General features: G+C 42.2%; 1 protein-coding gene across 4 annotated transcripts in view; it reads left to right on the plus strand.

Annotated features, from left to right (window-relative positions):
• The window catches only part of fgfr3 (fibroblast growth factor receptor 3), a 36999-nt gene that overhangs the window by 17399 nt on the left and 7420 nt on the right, over nt 1-12180 (plus strand). For 2 of the 4 annotated variants that reach the window (XM_026935766.3, XM_026935793.3), the window contains exons 5-13: nt 446-615; nt 4228-4351; nt 4672-4862; nt 7641-7785; nt 8784-8959; nt 10865-11013; nt 11202-11323; nt 11461-11571; nt 11755-11945. In XM_026935766.3, coding sequence (XP_026791567.1) covers nt 446-615; nt 4228-4351; nt 4672-4862; nt 7641-7785; nt 8784-8959; nt 10865-11013; nt 11202-11323; nt 11461-11571; nt 11755-11945 — 1379 coding nt within the window. Of the gene's footprint in view, nt 1-445; nt 616-4227; nt 4352-4671; nt 4863-6775; nt 6921-7640; nt 7786-8783; nt 8960-10864; nt 11014-11201; nt 11324-11460; nt 11572-11754; nt 11946-12180 lie in introns of all 4 variants that reach the window. The other 2 variants (XM_053232626.1, XM_034302745.2) reach the window with 2 other exon arrangements.

The following is a 12180-nucleotide window of genomic DNA, read 5'->3' on the forward strand; positions in this document are numbered from 1 at the left end:
AAAGGTCTCACCCAAAATCACAGATTATGAAGGCAGAACTATTTCTGTGCATTAATAATTCTGAGGAAAGGTTCCATGTCCTTCTGAATCTTAGTTTCCCTGCATAGATTTACATGCTGTGTGTGTGTGTGTGTGTGTGTGTGTGTTTTCTTTTCCAAACAAATCTTTATTCAGTCTTGGAATTAGACAGCCAGTCTGTCACTGCCACAGTGTGCAAAGAAAACTTTCCATAAACATTCACCCACACAGTGATTTAACTACACACAAAGAAACACACAGGCATGGACAGATGGACGCTTATGGAGAAGGAACACTCATTTCACATAACCTACTATAAAATAAATACTAATTATTTAATTTACTAAAAGGCACAAATCAGATAGTCAGTTTTGAAAATATAGATTTAATAGTATTTTAACAAAATGTTGTGGTTTCTTCCAATCAGAGGCGCCACACTGGTCTCGCCCGGACCGGATGGAGAAGAAGCTGTTGGCTGTCCCTGCTGCCAACACGGTGAAGTTCCGCTGTGCAGCAGCAGGGAACCCCACCCCCACCATCCACTGGCTGAAGAACGGCAAAGAGTTTAAGGGCGAGCAGAGGATGGGCGGGATTAAGGTACATCCCTGATCTGTGTGAAGCAATGCTGAAGCAGTTAATAATGGAATTTGTGTGTGAATGTGTGTGTGAGTGTGTGTGGGTATGGGGTTACATTTGATTAGCATCATCATTAACAGTTTACATAGATCGTGACCATCTGCCCCTTCTCTCTCTCTCTCTCTTTCTCTCTCTCTCCACCTGTTGCTGGCTTACGACAGCATCATCGGCATTCCATCACTGTTGTGTTCTGGTTTTTCTGCCCTTCACACATTTACATACACTCTTTTTCAGAGAGGTGAACATTTTAAATCTAAGTCTACTATCTACTACTATCTACTATCTGATTTTTTTTTTTTACAGAGTTTGCATAAAATTGTTAATAAGAGCTTGACAGTACCAAATACAGAGTGGATTGTGAAATGGTCAACATTGTGAAATTTTACACAAAGTTGTATCAGAGAGATTTCAGTGTGTACTTTCACTGAAACCCCATTGTTGATGCAGATGTTTGGTGATAAGTTCATCTGTAGGGTCAGAGTTGAAGATGGCATTGACAGCTTTATTATTGCTTAGACCACAACACACACACCCACATGGGGTCAGGGTCAGGCCTCTAGACTCAGCTTGACAGCTACACAATGCCTTCCTGCAGCTTTTATTAAAGCAACAGGCATGAAGAAAAAAACCCAGCGTCATGCATATAAATGTGCACTCAGTGAGTGTGTGCACGTGTTGGTTGGCACTGTTGTCCTGTCTCCTGAAGACAAAAATTTAAAACCCCCAATCGTTTTACTTTTTCCTATATTTTTCACAAAATTAAGTTTTTATTTAAAGAAGAGGGTGTTTAATAGCATTACTACAGTAGTACATACTTCAATGGGGGGAAAAAAAGGAAGACACAAGAACGTGTGTGTGTGTGTGTGTGTGTGTGTGTGTGTGTGTGTGTGTGTCCGTGCAACCAGGATACATAGATAAATGGTGTGTTTTACATTTAAAGAATGTCAGAGTAATCTAGTGTTACTTCTGGATACATGAGTATTGATTTTGCTTTCTATGTGCTTCTCTATGTGGTTGGGCAATATGATGGTATGATATTGATAAATTATGGCATGATACACTTTTCAGAGATTATTATGGGTAGTGTACATAATTTCTCTTCATTCGATAACTCAATGTAATAGATTGGTAGCTGATTGGATGCTAAAATTAATTTTTATCTTATTAATAGTTTAGCAGACATTTATCAGAACTACTATCATAGCACATCTCCAAGTATCATGATGTGATGTTTTTAACATATCTTCCACTCTTTCACTCTAGCAAGGCTCAGTTAGGACTGAAGGCCTTTGTTTCAGAACTTGATTAATCATGTGCAAATGTACTAAGAATGCCTAATGAGCTTTAGATGTAAGAAAATTAGCCAGTGCCTGTAGTCTTATTGTCTAAAAGTGTCTAGTCCTCAGTGGAAACAGTTGACTTTCCCACAGCTTTCTCCCTACACACACACTCACACACAAACACACATGTACACAGAGCTCTATACTGACTGGCAGGCCTGAGGGGTCAAAGTTCATCCTTCTATTGAGTTATCAGAAAGGGGCAGGTCTCCGTGGGTGTTGCCGTGGCGATTGAGAGTCATTGATTGACGGGAAGGCGTGGCTTTTTTCATGGTCACATATGGCTACCAGAGTCTCATTGTTCAAATGCTAATCTGCAGTGCTCCAGGTTAGTCTCGGCCCCTTCATCGCACACACACACACACACACACACACACACACACACACACACTGGCTTTTGTAAAGAGTGGGAGTTTGGTTGGTGTGCGTAGACGATACGTTAAACAGCTCAATCAGCAAGTCAGTGTGCAGAGATTAAGTCATCTACATCAGTGTCTTAATTTTTTTACATGGCTGTTAGTGGGGGACTGACACTCTTAGCTTTGTGTTACTTATGCATCATTTATGTAAATTAAGGGTGCATATATTAGCATAAATACTTCATACAGCTGGAGTATTTGAAGTAATTATTTGCTGTAAAGGCATTTTAAGTAAGTGTGAGTGGGTGTTTGTCTAACGCTGTGAATGTGGAAGGACAGGTTCTGTGTCCTCTGCTGGTACATGTCCCAGCTGAGCAGCTTAGAGTTTATTAAACCTGTCTATATTAATGAAAAAAAAATGTTTATCAGCATTGGTTGCTGGATGTATACATCCACGTGGCTTTTAGTTTGGCCTTTAGAACAGTGAGCAACAGTTCATGTAAATACATGTGATTATAGGCAGCCTTTAAATGGTAAACGGATGTGTTTGATGCCAGGACTTTGGCATATGTAATTAGAGACTCACTTTTCTGCACTGGTTTGAAAAGCAGAGAGAAAGAAACAGAGTTTTGTCATTTTAATGGCCAGCCCAGGGGTCAGAAGTTTTGCTTCCTGTCTCAGTGGGTCAAATTATGCTGCACGGCTGTCTGAATGAGTCTGCCCCATCCTGACATTGCCATAAATCCTACACATACACAGAGAGAGAGAGAGAGAGAGAGAGAGAGAGAGATGAACTTTCTGCTGCCCTTTGCTTTGCCATTTATTCCTTTCTCTTGCCCTCCATCTCTCTATTTTTCTCATGCTCTCTTACTCACTCTATCTCTGTCACCCTCTTTCTGTTCTATGTCTCTGCTGTTCCCAGGCAGTTCTGTGTCTCTTGTGTGCATCTCTTACTGCAGCGTGACTTCATCTCTCTAGCGCTACCATAATGCTATCTCCCTCTCTTCTGGTCCTCTCCGTGCCATACTTTCTCTTCTGATTTACTGTTACAAGAACAGCTGAGAATCTTAATCTTTTTTCCCCAACCAGGCACTGAGTTGAATGTAAACTCACATGATACCAACAGTCCAACCCTCCATCCTCCTCCTCCGACCCCCAACACACACTCAACCCTGCTCTTTCACACACTCATCCTCTGATGCCGCATGTCCATCAGCAGGTCCTTAAGAGTCATTGACTCAGAGCGAGGGAGGGAGGAGAGGAACGACAGAGAGGAGGGGTGCTGGGGGCACCATAAATGCTTGCCAACTTTCTAGGGCATGTGTGAATATATGAGTATAGCCCGGTTGGTGTTACCATGCAACTGTTCAAAAACACAGCCCATAATATTTACACAGTTACATTTTTTTCCACTCTGAACTTCAGCGTGCAGAGAGAAAGAGAGAGAGAGAGTGAACGAGAGACAAAGAGAGAAAGGGAGAGAGAGAGAAAAAGAGAGGTGTTCATATGTATGGTCTCTGAGAAGATTATGAATGGGTCGTAAGCTCTAACGTGTGTGTGTGCATGTGTGTGTGTGTGTGTGTGTGTGTGTGTGTGTGTGTGTGTGTCTATGTGTAAGTGTAAGGGTTAAGGGTTTGTGTAAACACTGAGAAATGCACTTTGTAATCTGTCGGCACCAAGTCTGGTGATGTTAAATGTTCCATGTGAGTGGTGCTGTTGACATGGCATTCAAGTGTTTGTGTGTGTGGGTGTGTGTGTGTGTACGCACATGTGTGTGTTTGTGTGTGTGTGTGTGTGTGTGCTTCATTCTGTCAGAAGCAGGCTGTATGTACATTCTATATACGGCTTTACATCTTTCTCCTCTATGTCACTAGTTGAGGCATCTGCAGTGGAGTTTGGTAATGGAGAGTGCTGTTCCGTCAGACAGAGGCAACTACACATGCGTAGTGCAGAACAAATATGGGACCATCACACACACTTACCAGCTTGATGTACTGGGTAAGTGTACAAACTCTTCCGTTCTCAGTAGAGGACAAATTCTGCAGGGAGCGCACAATCAAATTTCAAACTAGGGTACATAATGATTGTAAAAATATTCTTTAGAATAAAGTGAATAGTGAAGATGAATGACTGGACAATTTGAACACATTTTTCAATACCATAGACTATAATATAAAACCTGTGCAAATCTATGTAAAATTCTGATTATTTTAGGCATCTTAAAATAAGAGAATCATGTGTATCTATGAACACTGTCCCTACTTCTAAGTAATATCCTCTGAACATATGTTCACTCCTACCCTGCTTTTCCCATTCAGAGCGTTCTCCACACCGGCCCATCCTGCAGGCAGGTCTGCCGGCCAATCAGACGGTGGTGGTGGGCAGTGATGTAGAATTCCACTGTAAGGTGTACAGTGATGCACAGCCTCATATCCAGTGGCTCAAACACATTGAGTTGAACGGCAGCCGCTACGGCCCCAACGGAACACCCTACGTTACTGTTCTAAAGGTACAACCCTGCCCTCCCTGCTGAGCACACACTACTGAACATTACACACTGCTGACACTCACACTACTGACTACTACACAATATTGACTTTCACACACCACTGACCATCACACACTACTGACCATCACATACTACTGACCATCACACACTACTGACCATGACATACTACCTACTGACACACACTACTGACTATCACACAATATTGGCTTTCACACAATACTGACCATCACACACTACTATCACACACGACTGACCATCACACAATACTGACCATCACACACTACTATCACAGACACTACTGACTGTCACACACTATTCACTATCACACTACTATCACACAATACTGACACTCACACTACTGACTAACTGCTGACTATTACACACTACTGACTGCCACACTACTATCGCACATTATTTACTATTGCACCTTTCTGACTCACACCCAACTGACTGCCACACATTACTGTCACACACTACTTACTATTACACCTTACTGACTCACACCCTACTGATTGCCACACACTACTATCACACACTGCTTACTATTACACCTTACTGACTCACACCCTACTGATTGCCACACACTACTATCACACACTGCTTACTATTACACCTTACTGACTCACACACTACTGACTGTCACAGTCTGTTCTCAGAAAGCTAAGAACATCTGCCACACTTAAGGACATCTGATCAACATCTGGATTTACCACCATGCAACATGACTCCTGTTGAAAACCACACATTTTAGTTCACAGGAGATGAAAACTGGTTAATAAAATGGTTAATCTTGTTAGCATGGCCACCATCGATGTGTTGTTTTTCTCCTTGTGCGTCTGACTGTGGTGTTTTTGTGTGCATTGTAAAACCAAATGATGTAATTGCTGAAAATCTCAGGTGAACTGCTGTCTGGCTTTAGGTATGGGAAGAACCAAAAAGACTCAATTATGATGGGGTAAAGAGTCTCACATGCCATCCATGTTAGCAATGCTGCATTCAGTAATGCCTGCACTGCCTGCCTCAGAAGGGACAAGAGTAATAGGCTTCTCCCTCTCTCTTTCCTGCTCTCCATTCCTCTTCTCTCTATCTCTATCTCTCTCTCCTATTTGAGAACGAGTAGGGAAATGAGGTGGTGCACATCTGTTTTGGTCTAAGCAAACCGCCGTGCTGGCGTCGCGTGGGTAGACAGCCACTCTCCCCACTGCCCTGCTACCTCTGCAAAAGAGGAGGAGGAGGAGAAGAGAGGGAGCGAGAGATGAGGCACCCGAAAAAGCCATGGAAAAAATGAGCGCAGGAAGCAAGGGAAGGGCAGAGTCAGCAGGCAGAGGAGGGGAGAGCGACGGCTAGCCAGACCGCCACTCTATTTTCGACTCCCACATAATTGAAACAGTATTTTACGGCGAGCTGTGCACCCGTTTTTCCCTTCCCCACAACCTCATCTGCATGCCCCGAAACCTCCTCTCCCTCCTCCCACCCGGCCCACAGCACAGAGCGACAGATCATGTGTGGCACATAGTCTGGGGAGAGAGGGAAAACCGAGAGAGAGACAGAGATAGATAACAAAGCATATGTGTAATTGAAGTGAAATAAACAAGTGAGAGCTATGTTGGGAAGAATGAGAGGGAAAGTGTTTATGCTGATTAGCACTTAGAGATGTGTATGAAACACAGAGGTAGTGTTTCTCTGGGCTGTTATTTGTGCACAGATCAAAGCTACGTGTGCATTTTCCATGTGTTTCTATTTAACTTCAGCTTGATTTCTGTATCAGCTGCGATCTGCGACACTGAACTTTAAATGAAATGTGTATGAGAGGGAGAGAACACTTCAGCTCATTATATATGTGTGCCCAGATGTTAACGAGTGTGCTGCCACTCAGTACGTATACATGCGTGTGTTTGTGTGTGTTTCTGCAGAATCTGACTAGTAAGGATAAGGAATATGTTAATAGGCTCACTCTGTTGAATGTGACAGAGGAGGATGCAGGCCAGTACTGGTGTACAGGCTCCAACTTTTTAGGCAAGTCTGAGATCCCTTTCTGGCTCACAGTGCGCCAACCAGGTAAACCCGCTCCCCAAACACCTTGGAGTGACTGACCTCTGAACCGCCCAATCAGCTGCGCTTAATCACATTCTCCTTCTGGGTGGCGGTGGCTGAAGCTGACTTCTTAACATTTCTTACTCAGCTGTGTGAGTGTGTGTGTGTGTTAATTTAATCTTCATTTCCTCATCTTTTTGATGCAATCGATGCAAAACACAACAAACGCTGCGCTAATTTGAACCACACACATTCATATTGAATTCCCATATCCTGCTGCCCACAATTGAACCTCTGCTCTTTTTGTGAGCCCTTCCACACACACACACACACACACACACACACACACACACACACACACACATATATGTACACACACTTGGCAGCTCTCTGTGATGAATGGATGGCAGTATTAACCATAGAAAGCTCAAAGAAGCTTTAAAGACAGTAATGACCACCTCACCATGGAGCAATTTCAACTGAGCCTAAATTAGAAACAGACCCAGCAACGAAACACACTGTTTTCAAGTGGAATGGTGGCACTAGGAGGTGGAGCTATTTATATTCTTCCAGGTTATCTCTCTGACAACAGGGAAGCTTTTCTGGTTATGTGGTAGCTGGTGATGGGATAACTGCTTTTGCTAGGTGATGGGCTACATTTCCTCCTCTTTCTTCTCTCTCGGGGTTTGTGGTTTATGAGTCTCTCTGTCTTTCTCTCCCTCTCCCTTCATCTTCCTCGTTCAGACTGCTGGCATTAACACTACGGATAAGGAGCTGGAGGTTCTGTTCCTGACCAACGTGTCCTTTGAGGATGCGGGCGAATACACATGTCTTGCGGGGAACTCTATAGGTTATGCCCATCACTCAGCTTGGCTTACCGTTCTACCAGGTACACCTTCTGTTCTTCTTCTGATCCCTCACTGCCTTCTTTTTGTCTTCTGGGCCTCTTCACTCTCCTCTTGGAGACTTTCTTTTGGTATTTGATTTCTCTACTGCTTTTTTGATGTGTTGTGACACCTTTTCAGCATCACACTTTTAGTTATAAAGCAATAAATACATATAAATGTGATGTATATGTATATATATATATATATATATATATATATATATAGAGAGAGAGAGAGAGAGAGAGAGAGAAGGAAAGCTAGAGATAGTATTACATAATTACTATTATTGTTTTTCTCTTATTTCTTAAATGTTAATATTGTGCTAAATTGTCAGTACACTTTTATTGAACACGTAGAAAGCTGTTTATTATACCATAAAGCTTTAAGTCAGAACCTTTTACTTAGTGCTGAAGTGTTCTCATTGATTCTGTTTGAAGCTTCATATTAGTGGATCGGGTGCCCTCAGCTCAGGATGAGCCAATGGCATTCAGTCACTGTTTCATTATTCCACTCTTATTGCCTCTGTGGGGTGTTGCAGTAAATGACAGCATCCATATATAGCCTCCACCCCAGCATTAACTCTCTCTCACACAAGCACACACACCTACCTTCTTTAATTAAGAACGTTCGACTCATTTTTTATAGTCTGCTCTTGGGAGCTTGGGATGCCACATGAGTAACCCAGTCCCCTGGGAGATGAGCATTATGGGATGTGTGTACCTGTAGGGGAGCATGACAGCTCAATAATTAGTTTATATTAGTTTGTGAGACTGTAAGTTGTCTGTGGGCTTAATGGATCAGTTTTCCAAAGTAAAGATTATTAATAGATTTCATACACATTCTTTCAGCGGACATGTTTTTAAACTTATATTCTATTACTATTTTATATACAGGAAGTCTTGTTTTAATTAATAGGGAAGATCTCTCACTGATTACAGTATAACATTTGTAACAGGTCTCATTACACCATGTCAAACAAATCTTTTTTGCCTTGTGTCAGCTGTAGAGATGGAGAAAGAGGACGACTATGCCGACTTCCTAATCTATGGAACGGGCTGCGTGCTTTTTATCCTCACAGTGATCATCATAATCCTCTGCCGCATGCGTATGAACACGCAAAAGACGCTTCCCACACCTCCTGTACAAAAGCTCTCCAAATTCCCCCTCAAGAGACAGGTAACAGAAAGTAGATACAAGATTTGATCAGTTTATCTCTCTTTAATGCTCTCTTTCTTTCATTTCTTTCATATTTTCATTTAGCTTTAATCAAATGATGTGCTCTTTCCCTGTAACTGCATTATCATAAATATTTCACTATAGATGCTTTCTGAAATTTATGCAGAGTTTTAAGTATGAAGCATGTATATGTGCACGTGTGTGTTTGCTTGTCCGTGGGAGAGTGAGAGAGTGGGAGTTTGTCATAGCTGTAGTGTAGCTGAAGATTATTCATATTCTCCCATGACTGCCAGTATGCGGATCGTATTTCACCTTCAGTGCAACCCAGTCTCTCTCAGTTGTTTTAAAGATTTTAAACGGCAGCAGCTGCAAATGAAAACACACACAGAGTCTCTCCTACTTTCTCCCAGTCATTCCTCACACGCTCTCCCTCTACTGATGCTTAGAATAGAGTAATTGTACAGACAGATACCATTGCCGACTTCACGTGGAACCAAGGCAGCGATAAATGGAACCTGTATTACCAGGTATTCTGTAATCTGTCTCTACAGCGGTTCACATTTTATTTGTACTGAATATACCTGCACAAGATATTCTGTGTTCTTCATGGCTTGGTACAGGTGTTTAAGGAGCATGGAGAGAGGGAAACATAGACTGTCTTTGAAAAACATTGCCCTAGTCACTGTCTTATTCATCTGGGAATGAAGTCATGTACTGTAGAGAAAAATATTTAGATGCATTGCAGTTATTTCTTAAAAAGCTGATGCACATTGATGCACAAAACCGAATAATCAGTCAGTTAAATAGGTTTTATTGAAAAAATGCAAACAGTACGAAACACTCCCGATGAAAAAAGAAATCACTAAGTGTTTTTCATGATGGATGAAAATGATAATGATTATGTTTTAAAAGCAGCAAACGGTCATACTAGAAAAAAGATCATAATGGAGCCTGTTGAAATGAAAAATCATGATGCATAAAGAATCGTTTTTGAATTGCATTGTGGCACACTGAATCAAAATCAGTTGGAATCGTGAGGTGCCTAGAGATGCTCTCCATTTGATCATTTCGTACACAGGTTGTGTGTTTGTGTGTGTGTGACTGCAATGAGCTTATCAGCTCCATGCTCATACTGTTTGTCAGATATTCCTCTGTGGAGTCTACTCCAAAAGCAATTCTGACAGCACTTAGATTGAATCATCATTGCCTGAGCTTTTCATGTTCACACCGCTAACATTGATCTCACACATGAACATGAAGTGAGAGGTGTGTGTGTGTGTGTGTGTGTGTGAGAGAGAGAGAGAGAGAGAGAGAGAGAGAAAGAAAAGCACCGAGAGGAAGGGTTTGGTAGCTGTGAAAAATACCCTAAATGTAAATCAGGAGGAGGAAATATCACTGAAATAGACCTCTCATTTTCAAATAGATATCCATCAACTTGAGGGGAGAGATATACAGCAGTCTGAGTGTGTGTGACAGAGAGCGCAATGAAAGTGAGGAGGACAGGAAGAGAGCCGATGGTTTCTTAGGCATTCCCTTAGGAGATGAGGTGACAAGTGTATGTGAGATTGTGTGCGTGTGTGACCGCGTAGCCCGGAAATTATGCTCCTTATGTCTCTCTGTGGCTATCACGGTGTAGCTGGCAGCTGCAGTGTCTCCTTTTCTCCTTGCAGCATTGGCTGAAGAGCACGGACAGTCACCATGTTTCTGTCTCTCACAGCTCAGAGAAAGACAAGTTCCATTCTTGTTCAAATGCACCACAGGCTACACTTTTCATCTTTATCTCTACCTTGTTTCTATTACCACACCTTATTTCTACGTGCTCTCTCCTTCTGTATTTTTTGTACTGATCGCTTGTCTCCTACTCTGACAGAGACGATAACATTCTGTTCTACTTCTTCACTTAAGCAGGTGTCCTTGGACTCCAATTCCTCCATGAATTCTAACACCCCACTGGTCAGGATCGCCCGCCTGTCTTCCAGTGATGGACCAATGCTGCCCAATGTTTCCGAGCTAGAACTGCCCTCAGACCCCAAGTGGGAGTTTCCTCGCTCTAGGTGAGTTACCTGCCTAGAGAAACTGCCTATCAATAAAGCTGAAAATTCAGAAAGGCAAAGAGCACCACATTTCAGGCTTACTAAATGGGTACATTTTTCCAGAAGCTTCCTGTGCATTAATCAGTTTTTTTAGTATGAAACACTTGATTCAGCTGACTGTTTGGTTTTGTCTTTGTGTGTTGCTGTAGGTTAACACTAGGGAAAGCTCTTGGTGAAGGCTGCTTTGGGCAAGTTGTAATGGCTGAAGCCATCGGTGTTGATAAAGAGAAACCCAACAAGCCAATCACAGTGGCAGTCAAGATGCTCAAAGGTATGTATGAAAGGGTTTAAGTGCCAAAGAACTGCCTCATCATGTAATATAAATGTATATGGACAGATTATGCTAACAGATTGCAGATCAGATATGTTTAAGTGTTTATAGATAAATGGTTTATGTTGTTTTGTCAGACGATGGCACTGACAAGGACCTGTCTGACCTGGTATCTGAGATGGAGATGATGAAAATGATCGGCAAACACAAGAACATCATCAACCTGCTTGGGGCATGCACACAAGATGGTTAGTGCTCACAAAGATAACATGCACACACCATTAAATACATGTTTGTCTAAATCTACACCCGGATATTTGTAAAGCCGCTTTGTGACAATGTCCAGAGTTAAAAGCACTATATAATAAAATCAAGTTCAAGAAATTGAACCGAATCTTTTATGGCTGAAAAGTCTCAATGTGTATGTGTAGGTCCTCTCTATGTGTTGGTGGAATATGCCTCCAAAGGGAACCTGAGGGAGTATCTGCGTGCCCGGAGGCCACCCGGTATGGACTACTCGTTCAACACCTGTAAGATTCCAGACGAGACTCTCACCTTTAAGGACCTGGTGTCCTGTGCCTACCAGGTAGCCAGAGGCATGGAGTACCTGGCCTCCCAGAAGGTACCATCAAATCTCACACTACTGACCTGATGTGTGTGAACACTGTAGGATATCACATCACATAGGACATCACATTTTATATTAGCTGTTTCCTCAATACTTAGAAATCATATGTATATGTATTATGATGGTGTAATGTAATGTGGAAAAAGCTAAATTCTCTGTCCTGAAGACTTTCCCCTGGGGGAAAATTTACTGACCATTACAAAGCACTGACACTGGAGACTCCTTCAAT

Source organism: Pangasianodon hypophthalmus, chromosome 3 (assembly GCF_027358585.1).
Source record: "Pangasianodon hypophthalmus isolate fPanHyp1 chromosome 3, fPanHyp1.pri, whole genome shotgun sequence".
NCBI classification, from domain to species: Eukaryota; Metazoa; Chordata; class Actinopteri; order Siluriformes; family Pangasiidae; genus Pangasianodon; species Pangasianodon hypophthalmus.